The sequence below is a fragment of the Anopheles coustani genome, chromosome 3 (assembly GCF_943734705.1).
Source record: "Anopheles coustani chromosome 3, idAnoCousDA_361_x.2, whole genome shotgun sequence".
Taxonomy (NCBI): domain Eukaryota; kingdom Metazoa; phylum Arthropoda; class Insecta; order Diptera; family Culicidae; genus Anopheles; species Anopheles coustani.
This window is the reverse complement of record NC_071288.1, coordinates 74,986,324-75,012,664: the sequence shown is the minus strand read 5'-3', so window position 1 is coordinate 75,012,664 and position 26,341 is coordinate 74,986,324. Positions and strand designations below refer to the sequence as shown.

Sequence of the window (26,341 nt, the reverse complement as noted above, 5' to 3'; positions counted from 1 at the left end):
CAGATGTGAAGCAGACTGGGGGTGTGAGTGCACTCATTTCACCGGAGTTCGTCTCCTATATTTACGCGTGCCGCGCATTGAAGTCTTTTGTTTTCTCGTTCTTCACCAGAAAACGAAGTACCCGCGTTTAAGGTTTAATGGTTTTTGAAACATCTGCTGGAAAAATAAATTGTTGAAATTTAAAACCAAATAAGTTGTTTTACCTACTTCATTGGGATGATTGAGGTATTTTTGTTTCATCAAAGGAATTTTAGTTCTTTTCTCGTGAAAATAGCAAGGAACTTTCCAAATTCTAATTTCTACACTCCGTTGGGCTTATTTGGAAAAATTGCAAGATTGGAGCAAAACTAGAAGCAACCTGATAGAGGCGAGTTTTGGGATTGGCCCCCGATGCAGGAGAATTAAAAATAAGCCTAGCAGTAATCCTTTCCGCGTTTCGGTAACGTGACGCAAAACAAAGATAACGAGGCGCACGATGTCCGGAACATAAACACACCCAGCAGTGATTTGATAAAGAGAAAGATGCCTTAATCCTTTAAACCATCGGAATGTTCACAAATAAATCCATGTCTAAAAGTGATAAATTGAGTCAACAAACTCTGGCGCTAAGTGTAGCAGCAGACATTTTAATGTCCTTTCCATTCAAAACTTTACTGAATCGAAAAGGTTTTTGGACAGTTTTTCTTTCATTATCTACGGACAGCAATAAATAATTGTTCGCATTAGCTTAGAAAGCAACATTTAATTTGCATGTTAAAATCGTGCCATTTGTTTCTCTTTTCTACTTACACTTTGTGTGAGTTCACTCGACCAGCTGAGGAGAGTTGCCGGTTCTTCAACCGGAACAAACGGTGGATGGATGTCGACCGGCGCAGTTGTGCGGCCTATCAGCATATTGTGCATCTGGGTGCTATATTCACCCGGGGAGGAATTTTGAACAGGAACACTGGAGGGTTGCGGTACCAGTCGTCATTTTCATACTGGCTTTCTTCCACGGGATCAACCATGCGTGAATCTCAACGGCTAAGTTCAAGCTGTCATCTGCGTGTCCGCTCCTTTGTACTGTGGAGCTCGTGCACCATACATTTCTGATCATTAAGAGCCAGCAGGGTACGGACACACAAAAAATGTTCTAAACAAAGGGGATTTTGCGGTTAGTTCATGCGAAGGAAAACAGCTCTCTTATTGAATATTTTCTCTTGTTAGGATTGGGTACGAAAGAAAACAAGTAAAAAGACGACATTTTGATCAGACTTTAGTCATATGAGTAAGACCTTGTTCCTACAGTATTCTGAAAGATATGGAGGTAGTTAACGCAGGTAACTAGGAAAACATACTCACCATCATACTAGTTTGCATGCTCCGCAAAAGATTGTATAAATACGCTAGGCTGCTGTCAACAAATAACTTTATTGGCCTTCAAAAATGTTTCCCAAAATTGGTTACCAACATATCTGCTGCTAGATCTAGCTGCGCCTTTTGGTGGATCAATGTCTATTGAATTGTTAAAGGATTTACATAGAATCAGCTGTTATTTTAACTAATATTTTCTATTTTATTCTTATTTCTTTCCAGGTAAGAGACACGGTTTTCCATTACAATAACAAATGTCCGGGATGCCGACTTTGTTTAAGATAAGTATTTTGCAACCGGTTAAGTGAGTACGTTCTTTTACCTTTTCGGGAGCTATGATGATAAACAAATTATTTATTCAACCACACCTATTGGTTTGTGTAAACCCTGTTTATGGGTTTGATAATGAATGTGACTTGCTAATTTGTGTATTTTGGTTACAAACTAGGGGCGCCGCTAAACAATCGAGCTCCTTGAAGGGTCCGTAGGAATTATATGGTGAAGTGCTCCATCCAGCTTGGTAGTTTATATACCAGGCCTCAATCAGCGTAGGCTACGCTTCCGGTGTAGGTAGTGTCGCTAATAGACTCTCGATTAGTGGGCTACCTAAACATCTGTGCCCTTGCATAGACATACCTGGACAAGGGCTGATCCCTCGGGTTGGCTGTGCGGTCTCAATCCCACCCACACGCACTACATAGGTGTTTCTCGGGGTGTCGGCGTTTCCGAACTTGATTCACTGGTGGAAAACCTTGAAAATGTGCTTCACACCAACGCACGGGACGGACCTTGGTAGTTTGTCCTTGCCCTAATTCATAGTACAACCTGCGCGCGGAAGGTTCGATCTTCATATGCCACCGTGCGGGGTGTGGTGTGTGCGGTGTACGGGGAGAACTCCCACACGTAGTCCAACGTCCGCGAGGTCTGGTGTTATCGAGCGTCGGTAATCTCCTACGCGGTAACCGCGGATTTGCTACTTCTGTGCTAGTCTTTTGAAGACGGTGGGTTGTGGTGTGTCTTTCTCTCTCCCTCTCCCCTTGAAACACGCCAGTGTGTGGGCACTACCGCCTTCGTCCTCCACTTTTTAAACACCACCTCCCGCTTCCAGTCAATCCGTGACGTAATCAATCTCTCGAACGAGACGCTGAACTTGATCGTACCATTTTTGGTAAGGATCGCTCGACGGCTTATGGAGGGCTCCACGGACGGGCGTCAGTTAACAAGCGATGGTTGAAGAGGTTCCGAAGAAGGGAAGGGAACCCACCTCCCCTCAGCAGCGGAGACGTGCGGTACATGCACGAGTACTACATTTCGCGGGTCGCCGGTGTGGGTTTTTCAGCTGCGACATAAGGAGCTGGCGCCGCCGTGAGCAGCCAGGGTGAGACGACTCAAGCGCTTTCCTTACATCGATCATAAATCTTGGCGCGTCCAACGACGCCGAGGTCTTGACTCGTGCAAACTTCGAACAAGCGCCGCTGGATGGGATGGATGCCACTGCCAGAGTAAATGCTCAAACCATGACCTGCCTAGATCAGGCCGAACCACGACTAGGAGGAACTGTTCGAGGCGAGTTAGCTGTGGATCATCTCCGCCAAAAGAGAGTCGTTTCGGTAATTAAGTCACAGCCACAGCGACTGACCGCACAAAAGTTCGTACCCGTTTGGTGTTGCCATGCTCCGGTGTAAACAGCGTCGGTTTTGGTTGCCTCCGCTCCTCCGAAATTGGTCATGTACTAAAGTTGCCAAAAGCTGTCAAAAACCACCGACACGAACGAATGGAGATCCCACCCGTGGTCTCCGGGTGTGTTGGTAATGTTGGCCACGGTTTAATTCTTGGACTTGCGGGTGTAGTTGTTGTTGCGTAGGAAAAGGCAAAGAACCTCCCGTGGCACCGATGACCAGCTGCTGTACGGTGTGTGTTATATGGTTTTGTAGAAGAGGGGAAGCACCGTTGTTGCTGCCTGTTCCGCTCAACATTTGCTGCTGAGCCGAATTTTTCTCTACGGCTTCCCCAGGCGTTCCGGTAGGGTGCACAGTAGCGGTAACAGGAGTGTGGATAAACCTGCGAGTTGAAAGGTTTCTGGAACATTCCAGGCTTTCATGGTCTTATAAGAATTTTTTTAATAAAAAACCTACAAACACACCGCAAACATCTTTATCAAGTATTAGGAAGTAAGTAAAGAGTGGTGTTCATGGCCCAGTGGTAGTGCGAGTACACACCAATCTAGAATACGTGGGTTCGAACCTCGACGCTGGCTCCTTCTGGTATAACGACCCGGTATAACAGTTTGGGTTGATTGGTTGTTCACCGAGCTGGAATCTTCATTTACATTATACCAACTTTTAAGAGCAAGAGTCCCTTGCTCCTCTACTTTAGTTATCGGTGTAAGGGACGTGTAATAGTGTTGCCTCTTATGAATCTTTTGGCAAGATTAATTCATTTGAACCTTTCACCTAGGATTCATGAATCTTGTGGGATTCGTTTCTTCAAGCGTTAATGAATCTTTCGCAACCTGTATGAATCTGAATGAATTTTTCATGGATGTTTGACGAATCTCCACGATTCTTTCATTAGCGTGGATCAGGCGAAAAAAAGGGTCCTGCTACCCTTTTTTGACTCTTCACCTTTCATCGGTTTTTGCATCTGATGGGATTCATGAATCTCTCATTGAAAGATTCATGGTTCTCATATCAGGACAATACTCACTCACATTAATGAATCTGAATTGAATTACACAACTCTAGTTTGTATTGCTTTATTTATCCTTTAAATTGAACGGGGAAAATGCATTTAATAAACCAAATATTATCTAAACTTATTTCCGTTGGAAATTCCCTTCAATAAACTTTTCCATCCATTGCCATTGGCCTACATCCGGGAAACAGGGCCACCCCCAACAGCCCTCATCAACGGCGTGAACTGAACCATTTTCGACTTTTGCGGTTCGTTGCGCCAACCCCCCGGAACGACAATGTGCAGGGTTGGAAAACTCCACAGTATCCAGAGAGAAACAGTGAGAAAAATATGCGGGATAGATCACACACTTGTCGTTCCTCACGAAGGGGGTTTCGGTGGCCAAAAACCTTGTAGGAAAAATGCTGGATGCCTAGCCGATCATCGGTACACCGAGAGCGGGAGAGACACCGAAACCTAACCTAACCTACTGTGCCATCCTCTAGCAGAGAGTGTCGGTCTTGGCGCGTCCCCTGAACCGGCGAGAGAGCGACGGTATAGTGCTTTGCGACCCACACCGATATGCCGCTGAAGCAGTAGGAGGTTCCACTGGCTCGCGGCTCGGTCTAGGAATGGAACACGGGCGCGACATGTGGCGGAGGAGGTGCCGCCGCCAACAGCGGCTCGCAACTACACCTTTACGGTGACCGAGAGGCATCACACAAGAGCGAGTGAGAGCGATCGACATCGCGGGGGAAGGTATCGAGGGGGAGCAACAATGTGTCCACCGAGCGCTTCAGTCAGGTTGGTTTAGTCAACTGCAAGCAAACGTCACGAACGGTTCACACAGTTCGGTTTCGGTTCGATCGTGGACTTTTTCAAACACATTTTTCGATATCCTTGTTTTCCTCTCCGTTGCCATCTGTTTTTTACCCCTTTATCTATTTTCAAAACTTCCACCCTTGTGTTCTATGGTGCAGTGTGTTATTTATTTTTTCTTTTCTACGGTTGAACGAAACTGATAAAATTCAGTTGAAAGTTTTATCTAATCGCGAAGGTTGGTTCGTAACCGTTTTCCTGGAAGTTGTGCTACTGTCGAACAACTTTTTTTGTGGCGTTCATCCTCAAATCATACGAATTGTGATTTTAAGTTAATAGAAAATGACAGAAAAATTAATTCTTTTGAGTTCAGTGTGAATTTGCAAGTGTGTTTTTTGAAATGCCAATAAGTAAAACTTAGTCCAAAAGTTTGTGACAACAGGCTTGAATCCCTTTACTGCAATGGGATGCATGATAATAACATTCCGTAAGTGCGTCGAAAGAGTTTACCAGTGATCAAACCGACTTTTATTCCGACCCCGTCCCAAAAAGTGTGACTCGCTTTGCCAGTGATCTGTCAAACTTTCTTCCGCCGGTCGACGAAGGGTCCCCATTGTGTACGGGTTTCCCACCGTCCGGCAGATTGGGATCTCTGGGTGCACCGAAAGTGGTTGTAATTGTGCGTTATTTGTCTGCTCCAGTTTTTTGTTGTTGTTGTTGTTGCTTTGCGGCTAGGTGTGTTTCTTTTTTTTTCGTTATCTGTGCGATCCCTTTTGTCGTTAATGTCGTACTAAGGTGTCATTTGCACGAACCTCCAACAACATTGCGTTGTGAAATGTGTGAGAATAAGTGGTAGACGGAGGAGGGCGGTGTAATCCGATACCAATAACTTCTCCGGTCGAAAGTAACTTCGCTGTGTGCGTCTGGTGTGCTGATGGCCGTGCGACTAAAATGGTGTATTTGTTTGCGTGACTTCGTGCAGGTGCATCCGGTGCATCTTTCGAGACAGGAATTGGTTGCAATGACCTGCTGTGAAAAAAAGAGTATTTCCCAACCGCCGTGCAATGTGTTGTGAAATTTAAATGCCGTGCAACCACCCCCAAGATGCAAACAGGGCTGATATTTGACTGTTGATAATTTGTCCAATTTGTTTCATTTCGTAAAGTTACCCAGAGAAAAGCGGAAAGATGAAAAGTGGAGTGAGGTGAAGAGTTCAAAAATCATTGACCCCTAAAATTAGCGGGTCTGATGAAGCCACCGGTTCACTTGAATGTTTAAAGGCAGCGTCCCATCCAGAAATGAAATCACTCTCTCTCGGTTGCCCCTCGGAAAGAGCTTGCTGGTATTAAAAAACCAACGCCCTCAACTAGAAAGCCGTACCGTATTTTTTCCCCTTTTCGGTCTATTTTTGATAAATGATGCTGATGGCAATGAATTTATGGTTTGTTGATGTTGGTACGCGCCTTATCGAACGCGACGTGCAATCAGCGATATGTCATTGATAACGTCTAGTAGTAGTTCGTCGAGCAAGCGGGAATAGAACACCAATGTACGTTCGTTGTATTGATGGAAACTTTCGTCATTTTTTAAATACTAAGGGCTCCCTCACGGACGACCTCTACTAGTGCTACCGATAACAGGTGTGTAGGGTAGCAGTGGACTACAGAAGTCTATCAACACATCCTACACGCGGTGGCGCCCACAACAACAGCCTCCTACGTGCCAACCAGTATCGTCAACAGAAGAGGTTGCGCAGCGTAGTATAACCTGGCCACATCGAACGACGCCAGTTGAAGATCTAAGTCAACAAACGAGGATGCGGTGATGGGCACGCGCGCTCACACAGTGACACCGCCTATCTGCCATCCGTCATCCATCGACAATTGTTATTGTTGACAGTTGGCAAAAGCAAAAAGAAATAGACTGACAGATTTGAACGATGATGTCAGGTTGGGATGGTTTGCAATGTAAATTTATACAGATTTTTGAAGCATGAACCACCATCGGCTATTATTTTTGAGTATTTAACCCGAAACTCGTTAAGTTTCGAGTCCCAAAAGCACTTTTAATGAAATAAATTAAATCCTTATTTTCAATTTCTCGTTAGTGGTTTGCCATTCGTTTTGTTGCCCTTTTTTGAGCCACACTGTAAAGCAAGTAGTATGAAGGAAACATCATCCGTCATATCGTCAGCTGTAGGAAACCCGGCTCTTTGACGACTCTGGTTAAATTCCTTCAGTACGGCAACAAACACCACCCTTTCGGTACCATGCACTTGACAGTCGTCACTCGTCATTCACGAGCCGCCATTTCCTCACTGCATGCGTCGCCTCCACTACCCCCCCACTACTCGTTGTTGTGGCGTGTCACGTTTGTCAACTGCGATTGCGTTCGGCAGTCGGTGGACGCCTAATTGAATTAAATTACGTGCACAACGAACCCGCGCGGGAGGAAACACCAGAGGCCGTAATTGGGCATCGGTGTTCCATTCCCGGACGGGGAACGTTTAGGAAGCTAGAACTGAGCTGACCGAAAGAGCAGCACGCAGGTGGGTGTGGACTCTTCCGCGTGGAGGCGGGTTCAGAACAACGCTCCGGGCGCTCTTTCCGAAGCCACCGAAGGCAGAGAGAACCATCCGCACGCGGCCACAAATGGTACAGCAAATAGATCTTTTATTTTACCGTTTTTGTCAAAGTTAGTTCCGGTGTCGCGACCGTCAGGAGGGAAGGGGGCGGGAGTCGGTTTGTGTATGGCAAACAAATCCGGACCTCCGCAAGTGGCCGGTCGCAAACCAGCGTGGGTTTCTTGATGTTGTTTTTATATCGCCCTACGCGAGCATTCTTTACCCGTAATAGGCTACAGTGGGATTGTTGTTGTTGTAGAACTTGTTTTGTAGGATATCAGAACGATTTCGAATAGTATTTAAATCATGATGCTCGTCTTAACACGTTGACTGACACCCAAAAGTGGCAGCAATTAATTCTAAAATGTTTTTGACCCATAAATAAATGAAAATGCAACTTAAAAACTATAGTAATGTTAAACAAATTCTTTGGGAAGCTAAGCCTTTGCTTGGCTTTCGAAAACCGTTGCTTAAAACTTTTATTAAACCAACGATTTTTGAAGGCTAAGCAAAAATTTTGCTACTTAAAGAATTGATAAAAAATATTACTATAATTTTTATGTTGCATTTTCATTTGTTTATGGAAAAAAAACTTTTTAGAACTTTTTAGAACTGTCACCCACTTTTGGGTGACATGGCAGTCAACGTGTTAAAGAGTATTTTCAAATTTCTTAATTGATTTTAAATTTTGTAAAATAATATTTTTGATCGCTTTTGTACACTCCTGAAATATGAGCAGTAATAACTTAATTCAAAATCGGCCGCGCGATTCAAAGCGAAATGCAGTCAATGTAACGACATTTGCCGGCAGCGGATGATGGCTGCGATCTGCTTTTTAGTTTTGTTTTCCTTTTTGCATGCCATGATGGCATCGCTTTGTTGCCCGCTTGCCAAATGTGTAAAGATTGCAATTTGAATGCTGTTATGGCCAGTCTCTTCCTTCCTCGCTGCTGTCCACCGCCTGTTTGCCAACGTGCGGCAGTATATGTTATTGCAATTTGGTGCGGATTTGATCGCTCGAAAAACCATCATCATCGCCAACGCCATCGTACGCGCACCCACCGTTGTTCCGGTCGGATGTGCAGGGTCGACCCACACCGAAGTGGTCAGTGATTTCTGACACGTTGTAAAAACCCGATGGCATTGTTGAAAGCTGGAATCCATGTCGAGCCGTGGGATGAAGTCGACTAAAATGGGCCATCAAAAATGGTGGACATGGTCTGGAGCGTATAATTTTATCTTCATAACTCTGTCTCAATTCACTTTAAACTTTACATTTAAAAAAAAAAAAAATATTGCTTTGCATCACTTGATTTGGACTAAATAGTAAAATGACAAGACATGATTGATGTATAGCTATCACTAATTGTCATCAATCTTCACAGGAAGCCTTCATTATGAATGTTTCTAAGACGGGAAAGGGATTCCTATCGTGATTAGGCTTGTTCCACGCGTTTGACATTCTACCAAATTGGCGAAGGCGGCCTTCTGCTCATGTTTAATGCGCATACCATAGATACATTTACGCGCAGATGTTACTTATAATCATGGTCGACATTGACAAGCATATTGGTTTTAAGTTATTTTGATGATGTTCCAAAACTTTTATGCCATTAGGCGATGGAGTTCCCTTCACTTTGATGCAAAACTTCATCTTCAATTTTTTTGATATAATTCCAATTGTAAAATCTTTCTTTTGTTTTTTTCCTAAAATATGTTAAACAAATTTTAAACCAACTCATTTGTAATCTGTGAAGTTATCTGAATTGATATCGTTTGCAGTATTTGAATCAATTGGATGAATTTTCCCGACATAGAAAAACTTGTTTCGGTAAACGTTAAAATAAATATTGATAACTCTTGGTTTACGTGACGCAACAACGCATTTAAGTATTTTATTCGTTCACGATACAAATCTTTATTTTATTGACATCCCCCTTAAGGATGTAACTAGCACTTAAAATGTATTCATTACGCTTCAAACACCTTTCAGCGTGCTTGAAGCATTTTACCCGAGTGGCACGGAGTATTTGTTTGATTGACATTGCGCCACGGCCCCCGTCATGGTCCCGTTACTTCCGGAAGTGGTGAAGGGATGAGCTACTTCGTAATTAATTCTTGTTGTTACCCCTTGCCTCAGGCTTTCTGTTTTTGATTCTTTCATTCTACCACCGTTTCTAGCGTCGTTTTTTTCTCGGCGGTGTCTTCTTAGGTCGAGAAAGAATTACATATTCTTGCGATGGAGAAGATAGGAGTAAATAAATTGTTTCAACGTCACATATGCCACCTAGCGTGACCCAAGTATCTTCCACCATACGGACCGATATTCTGTAGTGGTCGTTGCCTTTGGGAGTGCACGACTAAACAGCCTTAGGTCAATGGAACCAAATACAAAATAGCACAAAATGTTACCTCATTCGTGTTGAGTTGTTTAGGGAACCGCCTTCCGTAATGTGAAACAGGGTATTTCGTAAAGAACCTTCGCTCTTCATTCCTCTCACTCTAGCTTTTCTCTTTCTGGGTTAGTTGTTCTTTCCTCAAACGTGTTGACACGTGAGTTAAAGTGTTGTTTGGATTTTTTTTCTTATCTCCTTCGCTACTGTTTTCTTGACAAATGAACTCAGTCTAGCAAATCACACGGAAACGCGCGCGCCAACGCAGTTGCTGGCGAAAAACGAACCATTGTGAACCGTCGAAAAGTACTTCCGTTGTGATTGTTACGTTAGCGCATACCGAGTCGTCCGGTTGAAGACGTTTCATTCTGGCGAGCGAAACGAACCCGGTGTTGGTGAGTGGTGGTTTTATCGATTTCGCAAGCGTATAAAGTGTCCCCGTATTCGCCGCTGGCAAGAGTCGCGAAACTGGTGAAAGGCGGTGAGGAGGTGACACGATGTACAAAATCGACGACGAGTTCCGACCACGGGGTCGGGTGTTCATGAAGGCACAGCGCGAAAACCATCCGGGCGGTTCGGAAGGCAGCTCGTACGCGCTGGTCAGCCGCTCGAACTCGCGCTCGAGCACCGGAAGTGGGGTGGTGCCGCGCGGTCCACCCATCACGACCAACCTGGACGACAGCAACCTGCGCTTCCGGCACGAGATCCTCAACGAAAAGGTGATCGAAGCGACCGTCACCGAGCTGCCGGACGTCATCGATGGCATCAACCGGGACCACTGGCGGGCCCTGCCGTCGTCGCTGGCGTACGGCAACGAGCTGGCGGTGGCGGCGGGGTCGACCCTCCGCGGTGGCCATCCGGATCCGGGCGGTGGCGCGGTGACCGAGGTGACGCGGAACAAGCGCCTCTCGACGGAGGTGCTGGGCAGTACGCTCGAGACGACCAAGAGCTCGCAGCGGGCAGCGGATGGTCATCGCCGGATGACGACCCACATTGTCCGCAAGATCACGACGCTGACGCGGGCCGAGGAGCAGGCACAGGCGGACAACATGATCCGCCAGAACCGGGACGTGAAGACGACCGAGATCGGCTACATGCGCACCGGCACGCTGGACCGCAAGCGGGCGAAGGTAGTGGTGGTGTAGAGCTGGCCAAAGAGTCTTAACGACGTATTACAGAACCTTTTATATTTAACTGAGCTTAATTGAAACGATTCAATCTCTATCTTACTCTTGATATCTGAATTATTGTGGAACGAAAAGCACCTTCCTTTTAATGTTTTGAAGGTGACTTTGTTTGATTTATATCCTCCATAAAATATGGTTCGGTTGAAAAAGATGGAAGATGGTTGTAAAATGTGATTTGGTAGCCCGATGGTTTTTTCTTTGACATTTTATTGTACCGGAAATTTTGACAGCTTTAAAAAGAAGCTTACAACGATCACCGATCGCAAACTTTCAGATAAAATTGGAATTTTATTTTTCAACCTTAATTAAAATGGGATTGTAAATTTGTAGTTGTTTAAAGGACAATATTTCTGCTGTTGTAGGTTTATTTTTTTTAATTTTTTATCAAACCTTTGATTTACCGTCTACGTACACGAAAGACTTCAACGCGTCAGCAAGCGACGAACCCCTGGGGGGCATGCACATCTACTTAGGGCGTTTGTTTTGGCCAGCCTGGAACCGGTGGCTCTATATTGGTAATTGCTGTTGTACCGTTCAATGTTTACAACCGTGTTACATGTGAATCTCGTCGAGCCAAAACCTTCCCCGACGCCGAACGTCCACACAGGCAAGAGGTTATTTGTTGTGAACGCCTTGCAATCGGTTCTCGGCCATTTCTCGCACCGAGGGGTTCGTTTGCTTACCCTGGGGGCAATATTTGGTCGAGTGCTCGTTGGTCATATTTTGCCTCCCCCCTGGTTTGTTGTGGCGCTTCGTGGCTTCGTTTTTTACCGTGAGGTTGGTAACGACGACGGAATAGGAGCTGGATCAGCATCTCTATCAGCAACCCGAGTCGGCTTTGTGCCCCCCTAGGGGCTTTGCAAAGGGCTTGGTATGCTCACGAGAGTGAATAATTTATTGGCGATGAATTCCATTCACCCTCCGCCCGGTTTGCCCTTTACCCGGTTCTCTCTCACATATCTTTAGGTGATTGAATCGATCAACGTGTGCGATGGCGGTCCAGTAGCTGCACATATCGCGGCATTTGAACGTGTTGTGTCGGGCAGCTGTGAGAAAAATGTGAATTTTCGCGCAGAAAAACGGCACTTTTGCGACCGAAAATTGATCCAATCGATTAAGGGGGTAGAAAATGATACTCCTACTGCAGAAAAAATAGCGTTAATACCGTTTTTGAACGACATTCGCCACGCATTCCTTTTTTGGGAGAGGCAGGCAGGCGTGTGAAGATAATGGGGAGCGATATTTATTTATTTAAGCTCTTTTTTTTATAACGTTCAGCCGCTCAGTTTCAATTAACAAGCGGGCTCCGGAAACATTCTATTTTTTCGCGGTTCCTAAGATAAACTCTGTCAACAAACGCCAAATACGGATCGACGGCTGACGGTTTCAGCTGCTTAGCGTCGGTTGCTCTCGCATTTGGAAACACTCTGAAAATGTGTTAAATGTCACCAAACGGTTTTTCGTCTCGATTGTTTGCCCAGCCACCTCCTTAAATAACAAACTTCATCATCATTCTCCAATTGTGGAGCGCGGAAAAGCGATCGCATTGGGTTGGTCGTGGTCTGCGGCCAAACCACTTGGGAAGTGTCAAGTTTCTTAATTTTTAAAATGCGTTAGTCGATGGGATCATAAACCATACCGCCTACCATAAAGGGGGGAGAGTTCCTAAATTTCGGACAGGTTTGAGTTGAGACGAAGCTCTTTAGGGCGTGTAAATAATAGGGCTCTTCCGTGGCGCTTCTGTGTGGCACCCTTTTAATTAAAATAGAGTCTTCAACTTCCCTTTCTCAAAAAGAAACGCAACGAAAAAAACAAATCCATCGGCTAATCCATCATCACGAATAGTCGCAGACGTTAAACGATCCCCCCCGTGTGTCGTGTGGCGTGAAAATGAGGCAAGGCGCCAAACCGAAAGCCACTTTACGCCTCCCGAGCGTGCATTTTTGATTTATTCATTTGACTGCTTCAACACGTTGAGGATTTGGTCGATACTTTTTTTTTATTTTTCGATCCACCGAGTGCATGAGTGATGGCTTTTGGTGTAAATACGGTTGGACTGCGCCGAGTCCTTGCTCATTACCAGCCAAAACATTCACGCGGTCGTGTCTTTGGCTGCCGGTATTTATGGTCCCGACATCGCTATCGGTTTCGTCCGACGCTCGGCCTCGGTGCGATTAACAATTTCATCAATCTCCGACGATATGTCTTGGGCAAGAGCAGTTTCGTTTCATTGATTCTGTCCCCCCCCAATCCCTCATCTATCAAATCATAGTGAACATAATATCGCAAACTCCGCGGAAGCGTACGTTGGATTATGTTACAGCTGACCCCAGCTGAGTGAGGTTATGGCTGTAGATCATAATTCCCGTCAGCCGGACGATGTTTGTTTATCTTTGTACGTGTTCTGCCCTTTTTGGTGCGAAATCGTTTACTGGCCTGCTGGCGACGGGGCTGAGGGGAGGCATTCTCGTGCGGTGGATCATGTCTGCAAGGCTATCCGTTTACATTAATGAGCACGATGTTGTCGAGCTTCGGTCGTTGCGTTGGTTAGAAAATATATATTTGCCTCACTCTCCGCTGGTTTTTTAACCGCAAGTGCTCATTGAGCTTGTATTTAATATTTTGATTAGTTTATTCACATAAATCACTGTCTTGATCGTTTTGGAAAGGTAACTGTAAAAATGTGTTTTAAATAATAAATATAAAATTTCAACTCAAATTCACATGATTATTGAGACGATTGCGACATTAAATAAATTATTATATAAAAACTTATATCCAAAATCGTCGCGGAACACCTCGTCCAACACAAATGCGACAGCATTACAACCGGTCGTGCAATATTAATGGAACCGAAAGCAGCACAAAAGCTATGCTCCCGGCAATAAATCTACCTTTCTTAGCCTCGTTGTCGGATACACATTCCCTGTCGAAGAAGGAGTAAAAAGGATAACATAATCAGTCCGACCGCCCGATAAATCCTGCACTATTATGCGATCATGATGTGGCAGTTTACCCTTTTGCCGCTTCCCAGATGGTTGTACGGGAGGCGGAGCCACTTGGACATTGATCGGTCCGAAGAAGGAGAATAAATCATTTACGAAACGATTAAGCGAAATAAAAAAACACCCCACTCGCCGCGTGTTGGTAGATGATTGGGGCGTCTCGCAAGGGGAGTCGGTGGTGCAGATTGACAGTAAAATGAATTAATTAGTTTTCCCTAATTCAATTAAACCTGCGTCAAACTTGGTGGCAACACCGCAAGTTAATCGAGGCAGCTCTTTTTTTGGATATTTTGTATATCGTGAAATGGAATGCGGGGCTGATTAAACACTGTTGGGTGTATGTTGGGTTGGCAACCAGACAACTTTTCCTCCCGTGTACATTGATTGATGGCCGAATGGGACAGCACAGTACACGGGTTGATTGAGCCCTAACAGGTTGCTGTGATCTGGGCTTAATACAACAGCTCATTTGAGCTGCGGAGGAATGGTAAAACCTTCCATCTACCGTTGGTGATGTTGACGCTTTTCGCCGTGAAATTGTCATTTCAATCGGTCCACGGGATGGTCCTCTATGTGTGAGGCACATTTTCTGTGTGTTGATTTGACATTGAACCAGTAGAACGCCACGCCATAGGCAATTCAAAGTACAATGCAGTGTGTGCATTGTTGCGGTGGAATTGTTCCGTTCTGATGGGCTCCGGCACGATTTAAATCAGTTCGCGGTTGGTATTAAAATGTGTTATTTTACCATGTAGAAGAACATTGTACGATGCATTGACGTTGGCATCTGTTATTGCGCTCTAGTAAAGTAGCTTGCATTCAGCAATCATCAACTCCGTGGGAACCATGGTTTGAATCAATTTTTCAATCTCTTCTTTCTTATATTTTGCTATGTTTGAATTGTTTTCTTACACATTTTCACAATTCCTAAAGAATTTACAATGTTTGCGTAATCGTAGGATATTTTAACGTTTACGTTGACTGCCTAGCGTTTTTAATGCACTTTTTTAGTACAAACTTGTTTGATAAATTCTGTCCATCACGTTGACTGCCAAGCGTTTCTAGCACACAACTTTAAAGTCTAAGCAAAAACGTAGCTTCCCAAAGAATTGATGTTAAATATTACTGTAACTTGTTTGTGGCATTTTTATTTATTTATAGGGCAAAAACTTTTTAGAACTAATGACAACTGGCTATCAAAAATGATAGCCATGGCAGTCAACGTGTTAATTCATTTGTGGGGAAATTTTTTTAAGAATTAATGACAGCTGGATGTCAACAATGATACATGTCAGACAACGAGTTAAATAGCATTTAGTTCATTTTGGGAAAACAACTTATCTCTCTTCCGGTTGCAAAATCATAAACCTCAAACCTCTTATCTTTTCCAGTAACGTTCTAAACTCATTATTTATTGTTCTTTTTTCTCTCCGTTTTAGATTTCCGACATTGTCGTTGGGCAAGAGGACAATCTGACAGCCCGCGAGGCGCTGCTTCGCTGGGCCCGCCGCTCGACGGCCAAATACCCGGGCGTCCGGGTGAACGACTTCACCGGCTCGTGGCGGGACGGTTTGGCGTTCTCGGCGCTCATCCACCGGAATCGGCCCGATCTGATCGACTGGCGAGAATCACGATCGCGCCGACCGCGGGAGCGGCTCGAGATGGCCTTCCACGTGGTGGAGAAGGAGTACGGCGTAACGCGGTTGCTCGATCCGGAAGGTAAGGCTCGGCCACTTTATTTTGCACCGCTTTTTACACACACACATATGGGGTTTGGTGATTGATATGATCTGATGATTGATTAAGTCGTTCGGAAAACGTCGCGTGACTGCGTGAAGTGTGTCAGACACTGAGATATTAAAAAAAGATCCAAAAAGAAACCTAACTAAGATGCCCTTTTCTAATGAAATCAATTACATCATACGAGTACTAAAAAAGAGCACACCTACCGAAAGCAAACAGAAAAAGTCAGTAGTTCGCCCAAAGAGGCTTAACAGATGCGGCAACATCAAAGACGAGCCCGCGAGCCGTAGCGCTGTAGGTAATCAAAACAAACACATCGTGTACCGAAGGAGGTCTTTTGATGCACGACGAGTGACGCGTTCGTCGTGGTCCAAAAAAGGCGCTTCGTGTAGAACCAAGTCCAACAATGCCAACGCTAAACTGTTGATGGCCCTTAGGGCAATATTTCACGCTTGATCTGTGAACGAGCTCTCTAGCCTGAGTTATGGGGTTGTCCCTTGATTGAGGTGTTCGTTTTAAGGAGGTTTTTGTCATGGTCTTTCTCTTGGGGATCATCGTTGCTCCTAGTTTAGTAGTAAGACATGAGTGATGGTTACCTCAAGGTTCAGTTGTTAATGCTGTTTGTTTACTTTTGAAGCTAAGATTTCACCTTTAAGCCATAGTCTTTAGTACAAAAATAGGGAAAAATCCCAAATATGACAAATTTGACAAAATTTTAGCTTTCTGAGTCATTTTATTGCCCTTTTTGGATGTTCTCCTTCCTTTTTCGTCGAATCTCTTTCCTATATTTAACAGAATTGGCAATTTGTGAATATTTAAATGAACTGTTAACATTCCAAAACGGACTTGACCTTTTGTGTTGAGAGGTTGGATTCGAAATAAGTCTTGAGAAAAATTTGTTGATCGTGTACAACGGAAGCGAATATACCAACCAAGGTGACACCGATGAATCACAGGATGGTTCTGGTTGGCTTACCCCGCAGTTGATGATACAAAAATGTGTATTAAATTGCATCAAATTGCTGTCATGGTTCTTGGTTTCTGAATTTACTAATTTGTTAAGCGCTGCTTAAGAATCATTGTATACACAGTTGTCGCTTCCTTGGAGCATAACGCGGAATTGTTTAAAGTTAAATGCTTTGTCTTGATCATAAGGTTTAAAGCACTGTTAGTTTAGCATATGGGGGATTTACGCTAGGAGTTAGTTATAACGAATGAAAACCAAATATCAAAATTGCACACTTTTGAAGTACCCATTTTGTACCAAATGTTCTAATTTCTTTTTCCTTCCGGTGTCTTCTACAGATGTCGACACAAACGAGCCAGATGAGAAATCGATGATCACCTATCTGAGCTCGCTGTACGACGTGTTCCCGGAGCCACCGCAGATGCACCCGCTGTTTGACATGGACTCGCAGAGGCGCGTGCAGGAGTACCGTGAGCAGGCCCAGCAGCTGCTCTACTGGTGTCGCGAGAAGACTTCGCTGCTGCAGGAGCGTGCCTTCCCAACCACGCTGATCGAGCTGAAGCGACTGCTGTCCGATCTGAACCGGTTCCGCACCGAGGAGGTTCCTCCGCGGCAGCGCGATAAGCAGCACCTCTTCGCAATCTACAAGGAGCTGGAGAAGTACTTCGAGTCGATCGGCGAAGTAGACGTCGAAACGGAGCTTCGTCCGGAGGCGCTCGAAAAGGCCTGGCATCGCCTGATGTCGGCGCTGGCTGACCGTGATCTTATCCTGCAGCAGGAGGTGCAGCGGCTCGAGCGGCTCCAAAAGCTCGCCGAGAAGGTGCAACGGGAGTACAAGCACACCGAGACGGTGATCACGAAGATCGAAACGCGAATCTCAGAGGAAAGTCGGCGCATCGAGCGGCTACATCCGGTGGAAGCGAAGAATATCGTTGAAGGGCTCGATGGCGACATCCGGCTGCTCGAACAACCGCTGCAGGAGATGAACGACGACTGCCACAACCTGAAGGACGGTCGCTATCCGCAGGCTAACGAGCTGCACAAGAAGTAAGCACCGGAATAATTCTAAAATATCATAATAATACTAATTGTAATTTTCTTTCTCCTTAGGGTTACAAAGTTACACCAGCGTTGGTCACAGCTGCGGACAACATTCCATACTAGCCTAGTACAAAAACTGTCCGGTCTGAGCTACCCAGTGCAGGAGACGACCATCACAAAGCAAACGCGCGTCGTCACGGAAACGCGACAAATCGGCACCAATCCGTACTTCCGGGACGTCCAGGAGTACACCGAATGGTGCCAATCGAAACTGGTAAGCAGCATTATACTTTGTTTATAATACTTTGCGTAAATAATAATACAAACTTTTCCTTCCATTAGAAACAACTGCACACCTCCGACTACGGTTCCGACCTGCCGTCCGCTAAAGTGGAGCTGGAGCGCCACCAGCATGAGCACAAAGTGATCGATCAGTTCCACTCTAAAATTGCCCAGTGCGAGCGGCACGTCGCTAACTTTACCGGCGAGGAGCAGCAGCTGTATCGCCAGCGGTTGAGCCAGCTGCAAAAGGTGTACGCCGAGCTACTTAGCACCTCGACCAAACGGCTGTCGGACCTGGATGCGCTCGTTGACTTCCTGGCCACGGCGACGGCCGAGCTGAGCTGGTTGAACGATCGCGAACAGATCGAAGTGAGCCGTGATTGGGCGGATAAGAACCTCGACCTGTCGGCGGTGCATCGGTACTATGAGGTAAGTGTTTGGTTGCGGAATTCTTTTTTCAACAAAGAAGGTATACCGCTGAATAGGTTTAAACTTTTCTTCTGTTCTTATTCTACACGATCACCGTTATCGATCGTCATGTCCATCTTCTGTTCACCTACTCTCACTTCCTATCTCTTTTCTTTATCTAACTTGTCCTTGTGCCAAAATTCTAACCTCAAAAGTCTACTTGCAAGCGTACGTACGGAAATGGCGAGGAAGTAAGTAATCATGCTCAGCCTTTTACTTGTGGATGCATTTTGTTGTATTTGGTAGTTTTGTCATGTTTGTTATTGTTGTTCCTTTTGTTTGAAAGAATTTTTTTACCATTCTTCATTTTTAATAATGTTGCTATGATTTTGTTCGTACTGCATTGTGGATTGTTTAGATTCCGTTTCATTTTACCTACTTCTAGGTAAAAACACATAATTTTCTTCATTTCACATAATTTTCTAGGCTATGTTTTGTTCTTCATTCGTTTGCTTTACTGATTGTTTTCAAAGTATTATTTCTTCTTATTTTTCGTATTGTTTTTGGTTTTGTTATTTTGTCTCATTGTTTTTTTTTTGCAAACTGTTTTATTGCTTTTGCTGATTTTACGACGGTTATCTAACGCAATGTTCAATCCTTTATAGAATCTCATGTCCGAGCTGGAAAAGCGAGAAATGCACTTCGCAACCATCCTGGATCGTGGTGAAGCCCTGCTGGTGCAATCTCATCCGGCATCGAAGTGTATCGAGGGTCACTTGCAGGCGCTCCAGTCTCAGTGGTCCTGGTTGCTGCAGCTAACGCTTTGCCTGGAGGTGCACCTGAAGCACGCCACCGACTACCATTCGTTCTTCGACGAGGTGCGAGAGGCCGAGAACTGGCTGACGAAGCGGGACGAGATCCTGAACAGCAAGTACTCGCAGTCGGAGTTCACGCTTGACCAGGGCGAGGCACTGCTTCGTGGCATGCAGGATATTCGGGAGGAGCTGAACGCGTTCGGTGAAACGATTGCGCAGCTCCAGCACCAGGCAACCGCCATCGTTCCGCTCAAGCAGCGCAAGCAGCCGGTGAATCGCCAGTGTACGGTGCAGTCGATCTGTTCCTACAAGCAGGGTAACATTTCGCTGGACAAAAACGAAACCTGCACCCTGCTCGACACGTCTGGGCGCGTCAAGTGGCGCGTGAAGACATCGAAGGGCGTCGAGGGGTCCGTGCACGGCGTTTGCCTGCTCCTGCCACCACCCGATCAGGAAGCGATCGAAGCTGCCGAACGGCTGAAGCGATTGTTCGATCGCTCGGTTGCGCTCTGGCAGAAGAAACAGCTTCGCCTGCGACAGAACATGATCTTCGCCACGATCAAGGTGGTGAAGGGCTGGGACTTTGAGCAGTTCCTGGCGATGGGAGCGGAACAGCGCACGGCGATACGGCGCGCGCTAAACGACGATGCCGACAAGCTGCTCGCTGAGGGCGACCCGGCGGATCCACAGTTGCGTCGTCTGCGTCGCGAGATGGATGAAGTGAACCGACTGTTCGATGAATTCGAGAAACGTGCCAGAGCAGAAGGTAAAATCATCACGAGGAGCCGACAGTTTTTTTTCGTCATTCGAAATCACTTGCTCTACAAAACCACGACCACAAGAAAAAATGTATGTGGCCATCTTCAGCCATCATTCGAACGATATTTCACTTAACCTCACCAATGTGGTGTCGATATTTGGATGTCAAGGAAAAATAATATCAATGATAATGCTATGAATGAAGGCGATTTAATTGGATAATTGGGTGATCGCATGCTCTGGATCGCACTGCATTTCCATTTTGGGACTGTCGCGAAGGTCAAGAATTATAGACCAATCATTAAGAACGTTTGTGGGTAAGAATAATCGTTTTCTATCCAAATGTGTTTTTACTGAAGATCTCATATGAGATCTTTGTTCGGAGACATTGTGGGCAACGTTTTGTTCGCCTTCTCTGTGGTCATTTATTTCCCAATTGTTTTTCCCAACAAGGTGCGTTTGGTGGGTGGATGTTGATCTATCGGTTTGCTTGTGCAGTGAAAATGGCCATTCATTGGATTCTCGTTTAGTTAATTTTGGGTAGCGGATGGTATCGAGTAGGTGACAATTCTTTAACGTTCTCCTGAATTGAGCAGCCAGTTGTGGTCAATCAGTTTGTGTTCTGTCGTGGACCAGTCAGGTTCTACAGTTGAGACATTATTTCATCATAAAAGTTTATTTCTCCCGCTTGGAAAAGAATTTACATTCGCTTAGTTTTCTGTGTAAACTTGAAGTGAATTGTGATAATTTGAAACTTACCCAACATGAAGGGGGTCTTTCGTTTTCGATCTTTTCGTGGTGAGATAGAGTGATTTCGACGTCGAAAAAAGTGTCGTGTTGAATGGTTATTTTTCGATCAGAACTGATAAAAATATTTATTGTCGATTTCACGGTTTACAGAGGAGAGTAAACAGGCGAGCCGCATCTTTACCGAGCAATGCATTTCATTGAAGACGCGCTTGGAGGAGATGGCTCGCGAACTGGACCATATCATCCTGTCGCCGATGCCACGCGATCTGGACTCGCTCGAGCACACGGTACAGATACTGGAAGATTACAAGCGCCGACTCGGTGGTCTTGAGCCGGATCTGAAGCACCTACAGGAAACATTCCGTACGATCACGCTGAAAACGCCCGCGCTCAAGAAGAGCCTTGACAACCTGATGGACCTGTGGAAGGAATTGAACACGCAGGCCGTCTTGCACGGTGATCGACTGAAGCTGCTCGAGGGTGCCCTGGCCGGACTGGAGGACAACGAGCAGGTCATCTCCGATTTGGAGGGTAAACTGTCCCGCCAGCTGGAGCTCCCGTCGACACAGGACGGTCTATACGAGGTGTATAAACGGCTGACAACGATCCAGGAGGCGATCTCCAGCCAGCAGCCCGAGATGGACAAGATGAACGACTCGGCTGATCAGCTCGGTCGTATGGGTGTTCCGACGAAGGTGCTCGGAGATTTGAAGCGCTTGCATTCCAACGTAGAGCGTTTGAATTTGCGCTGGAACAACATCTGCGGACAGCTCGCTGAAAGGTAGGGTCGAATCTGTCAAGCGTACTTGGTTGATCATGTACTAAACTTGGGTCCGCCGATTTCGTCCACACAGAATGCGCAGCGTTGAAACGGCAATCGGATTGATGAAAAACTTGCAAACCAGCATTGTCGTCGAGGAGACTTGGGTGGAAAAGCAGACGGAAAAGCTGCAGTCTCTTCCGACGGCAACATCCGCGCGGGAGCTCGATGTAAGTATGGCTTGGTCGTTGACACCCCACCCGTTTTTCGTTTGCAGCACCGTGTTTTTAGCTTGACACGCTTCGAACGTTCAGCGTCGGGCAAGCTTTGGATAGGAAACTGGACTAGTGGACATATTTCAGTGGTGTTAATGATGATGATTCAAGAGAGATATATAGAGAGACCCCCGCTTTCGTACTTAGCTGTGATATAAGAGGATGACCTTTTTCCCATAATCGGTGGAACTTTCTCTCTCGACGACCGAAGGAAGAGTGTTTTCAGGTTCACACTCCCAATCTACTCCTTACATACACTCATTAATGATCTTTAAAGCAGTAAAGTAGCACATAGAGCACGTAAACTGTACTACCAGAACTAGACGGAGAAGGCAAAACATAATTCTACTGTTAACTAACCGCATCTTTATTAGACAACCGAAAATGTGCCTCAAATCTTATGAGCAGTGCAAGAAAAGGGACTGTTCTTTAAGAAGTTCATATAACGAGCACTACTAGAACACAGCAATGACTAACAAAAAAGGTGACAAAGGCGCACGCGTAAGGACACAGAAAATAGTTACATTCGAGTCTTCGATTCTGCTTTGAACCAAGGAATAGATGTTCAATCGTTGGTATGATTGTTCATCGTCACATTTTGTGGTAGTAATGAGGTTATATTTTCTTTATAGTACAAAACACACAGGTTCAAGGTTTTGACAAGCATGCGACACGTCCAGACATGTTCACAATTACTTAGGAGTTTATCGCTCCAATCATACATCATTCTTGTAGGCTATACGTAGATTAATGACAACGTAGAAGAACATTACTTTTCCGAAGTTTTACACCCCTAAATCTTTATTAGCTGTAACCATTATTAGCAGCTGTTTTAATACCCACTGTAACGTCTAACAATGTTCTAGTTGTTAGCGACAGTAGATAACTTCCATACTAATGCGTAAATTTGTTTATCTCTTTCCCCTCCCTCCAACCATTTCCTCCGTAATCTTCACCATGACACGAATTTCGAATTACGAACCACAAACATCAACAACCACCACCACCACCACAATACCACCAACAACAACAACAACATCAACAACAAATACCACACCAACACAATCTTCTCCACCGTCTTCTTGGTTTCCCCAAAACACATCTCGGTCATGTTGCTGTGTTGTTGCTCCACTATTTTACCTCCCTGTGCCGCGCCCTTCCCTCCGCGCGTTTGTGTTGTTCTTTGTGTTGGTGTGGTTTGACGACCGGGTGGTATCACTTCGCTTCCGGAAAACGCAGTCGATGCTCGGTGAAACGGTGGAGCGCATTCCGAAGGTTGAACAGGTTAATCTCACCGGTGGCCGCTTGATCCGAGAAGCTAAGGTATGTAGTCATTTGGTCCTTCTCCCACTCCCTCTTCGGAATAGGGATAGTATTCTATTTTTTTCTCCACCATCAACGTCCTTCCGATCCTTCTGTAATCTACAAAAGTGTAAGAAAACCTTCCTTCCATGTCGTGCTTGTACAGTACTGTTGGAAGGATTGCGCAAAACAAAAACTTTCCTTTCGTCTGTCGTCCTTGTTTTTTTTTGGTATTCAGTGCGTTTGCTATTCCATGCTCTTGGGAAAAAGGTTCTATATTTCTGTGATGATGATTCCTGTTTTCGTCCCTGGTGCAATGATACACTTGGAGGCAGTGCCTCGTTCGTCTTGCGTTTCGTCTTTGCGAGAGCCAACTTTCTCGCGTGTCCTCCTTTCTGCTGTGACAATAGCTCTGTCCGTGTACTTTTGTCCACTGCGAGTGTGCGTTTGATTGTGTATGCGTGCGTGTGTGCGATTGTGCGTGTCTCTCTTTGCACCGTCCGTTGATGGTACAGAATGCAGGATTATTTGGTGAACGGGTACCACACATTTTCCCACCATAGCTGTAAGGATGCTTTTTTATCCATTAATATACCAAAGACAGACTTCATTGCTTTCCAACATTTGACAGCTTTTTTTTGGTTAGAGAAACAGCAGCCAAGTTTTGCGCTTCAATGTTAATTTGTTTGCGATGGCAGTAGTTTGGCAAACAAATGAACGTCACCTTTAAGTTGCCCTGCCGGGTCGAAAGCATTTTAATCAATTTTAGCTTCCAGAAACTCTAAAATGCTCTCCTACCGCACCGGAACGGCCAGTAGATGTGATTAATACCAAGTTTGCACTTATTGAAAACAAAATGCACCTACAAAATTTTTAATTCTGCAGTTCAAATTATTGACTAACTGAAAGTAGAAGGAAAAAATATGTCGTTTCGGTGTGAGCGGGAGAACAGCACGAATACGACTCTGAACGAACTTTCATAGCATTCTCTGTGGCAAGTTCACTGTCGCTATGGTTTACCCTGCAATATCTTACATTTTTGACGATTCCTCCGCAAATCCTCCGGTAGTTGTTGTTGCTAAGTAGCGAGCTCGAAATTAATTTGGAACCGCGTTGAATAAGACGTCGGTGCAATATTTTTGCGAACCCGGTTTTCCTATCGTCCGGAAGACAAATTTTGGATTCCTTTTGCTTGCTACCTACCGACATCGATGAAGTCATTTCCTCCTCTTTCCGAACTTTGATGCCCACTATTAAGTTACTGCAAATACTAATCAATATAATAACTCGATCTCAATACACATACACTTACACTATTCATTCGAAAAATACCAAAAACCATTCGTACACAAATACCGCTCTCTACAAACCATCCAACAATACGCCATTGTTTCACAACAACCCTTTGCGCACCCTAAATATGCGGCAAATCCAACCTAATATCTGCACCCGAACAACCGAACCGATGCTCATCGAACTGGGGATGAACATTTAACACAAACAAATCCGAACCGGCCACCGCACTTCCGCCACAACGCCAACTACGCTTCTCCGACCGATCTCAACGTGATCCGAAACGTGGCCCAAACTCAAACAACCGTACCGATAAACAAACAACGCAACCGAAACTTCCGCCATTGCTGCTGCGGCATGCGTCAATCGATCAGATCTACGATGGTAAATGTGTCCACTATATCGACTGGCTGAGTGAGGTGCGGCCCAGCTTTTCGCCCCCTCGGCAGGACCTGCGCCCGCCCGATGCGGATCCCGGCGCGACGGAAGTGTACTCGAAGCGGCTCGATACGCTAAACGGACGCTTTGAGACACTGCTTGAACAGCTGACCCAGCGGCTGAAGACGGCTATCGAGGTGAATGGCGCGGACGGATTGGTAAGTACTGCATTTGAACTCTTATTTCCGTAAATATTTTCTTTCCGGACTTCAATTACCCGAAATTCTCACGAAAAGTCAGTCGTGCGTACTCAAGCTCCAAAAAAGTCACTCAGATGTTCGAAGGTCACTCACATGTATTTGTAGTGAAATTCTTTTTTCTACTTCGTGGATGTTTGGTTTTCAGTGCCGATTTTGGTAAAAAATAAGAACACTTTTTCCAGAAAAACCTGTTTCACTTCTAAAAGTCTCGAATCAAGTCGGGCAATAAAGCGATAAAGGCGTCACCTCAACTTGTTGGTTCGACCAAAATCCTGTTCCATCTGGAGGGCTCCAACTTTCGGAGCAGTTCCTCCGTAGACCAGGGCCAATAGGAGCTATATGGTTGACATCATCACCGTCCCCTTGAGTTGATTCGATGTCGGTTCTCGTTTCGCACAAATGCCGATCGAGTTCTCATTCATGCTACGCAAGCTCGGTCAATACCGTCATTTCCTATTTCTACCGCATGGTGGCTATCTCATCTTGTATTTCAGTTCCCTTGGTGTCAGCTTCTATCTCGATCCTCTCTTGCCTACAGAGGTCAACAGAGATGGAGTATTTGATTTTACATCTTCTTCTTTAGCCTACTGTGGTAGGTTTTTATAGCTTTTTGAATGAAATCAGCGTTGACACTGTGGTTTCTTTTTCTTTCTCGCCTTCATGCCCAACAAATGGTAAATGCCAATTTGTCTCGATGGCGTCTGTGGAGGCGCTCAGCGTTTAGGATGTTTGCGTTGCCAATTGTCACGGTAACACTTGGGTGATTGTGCCCAGGTTAATAGTAAACCTGTTGAAATTCTACCACCTGCGCATACTTGAGGCACCCCGGAATTCGGTTTCGTTTTTTTTGACAACTCATGTGGATGGACATTTTTGATTTTGTGCTTCAAATTAATCTTAAACTTATAAACATTTTGGAAAGTAATAATTGTTACTGTAGCAGTTATTCATTTGTTAGTAAACAGTGTTTAGGAAAAAAAACATATACATTACAGAATGTTTGTATCGGTCAAATCATTACAAACCCTACCAATCTTAGTCGAGGTGACAAGTGTCATCGTTCATTGCATTTTATGCATATTTTTGATGTAAAATATACGACTTGACTTGTTTAGTTCGATGCCATACCAGCAAGGTGAACTTTACGTCATCAGTAGTTGTCCATGAGATTTGCGTATGCCCAGAGCCCGTCACATTACGTAGGAGCTATAATAAAATATGACGCCATGAACGAATCGAGGGCCAATAGCCCTCG

General features: G+C 45.1%; 1 protein-coding gene across 3 annotated transcripts in view; it reads left to right on the top strand.

Annotated features, from left to right (window-relative positions):
* Positions 1 to 26,341, top strand: part of LOC131259492 (dystonin) — a 113,130-nt gene that overhangs the window by 35,289 nt on the left and 51,500 nt on the right. For 2 of the 3 annotated variants that reach the window (XM_058260996.1, XM_058260997.1), the window contains exons 1-8: positions 10,827 to 10,991; positions 15,493 to 15,772; positions 17,102 to 17,810; positions 17,874 to 18,078; positions 18,147 to 18,515; positions 19,160 to 20,075; positions 20,969 to 21,599; positions 21,673 to 21,808. In XM_058260996.1, the coding sequence (XP_058116979.1) occupies positions 10,842 to 10,991; positions 15,493 to 15,772; positions 17,102 to 17,810; positions 17,874 to 18,078; positions 18,147 to 18,515; positions 19,160 to 20,075; positions 20,969 to 21,599; positions 21,673 to 21,808 (3,396 nt within the window). In that variant the 5' untranslated portion in view covers positions 10,827 to 10,841. Of the gene's footprint in view, positions 1 to 10,826; positions 10,992 to 15,492; positions 15,773 to 17,101; positions 17,811 to 17,873; positions 18,079 to 18,146; positions 18,516 to 19,159; positions 20,076 to 20,968; positions 21,600 to 21,672; positions 21,809 to 26,341 lie in introns of those variants that run through there. The other variant, XM_058260995.1, reaches the window with a different exon arrangement.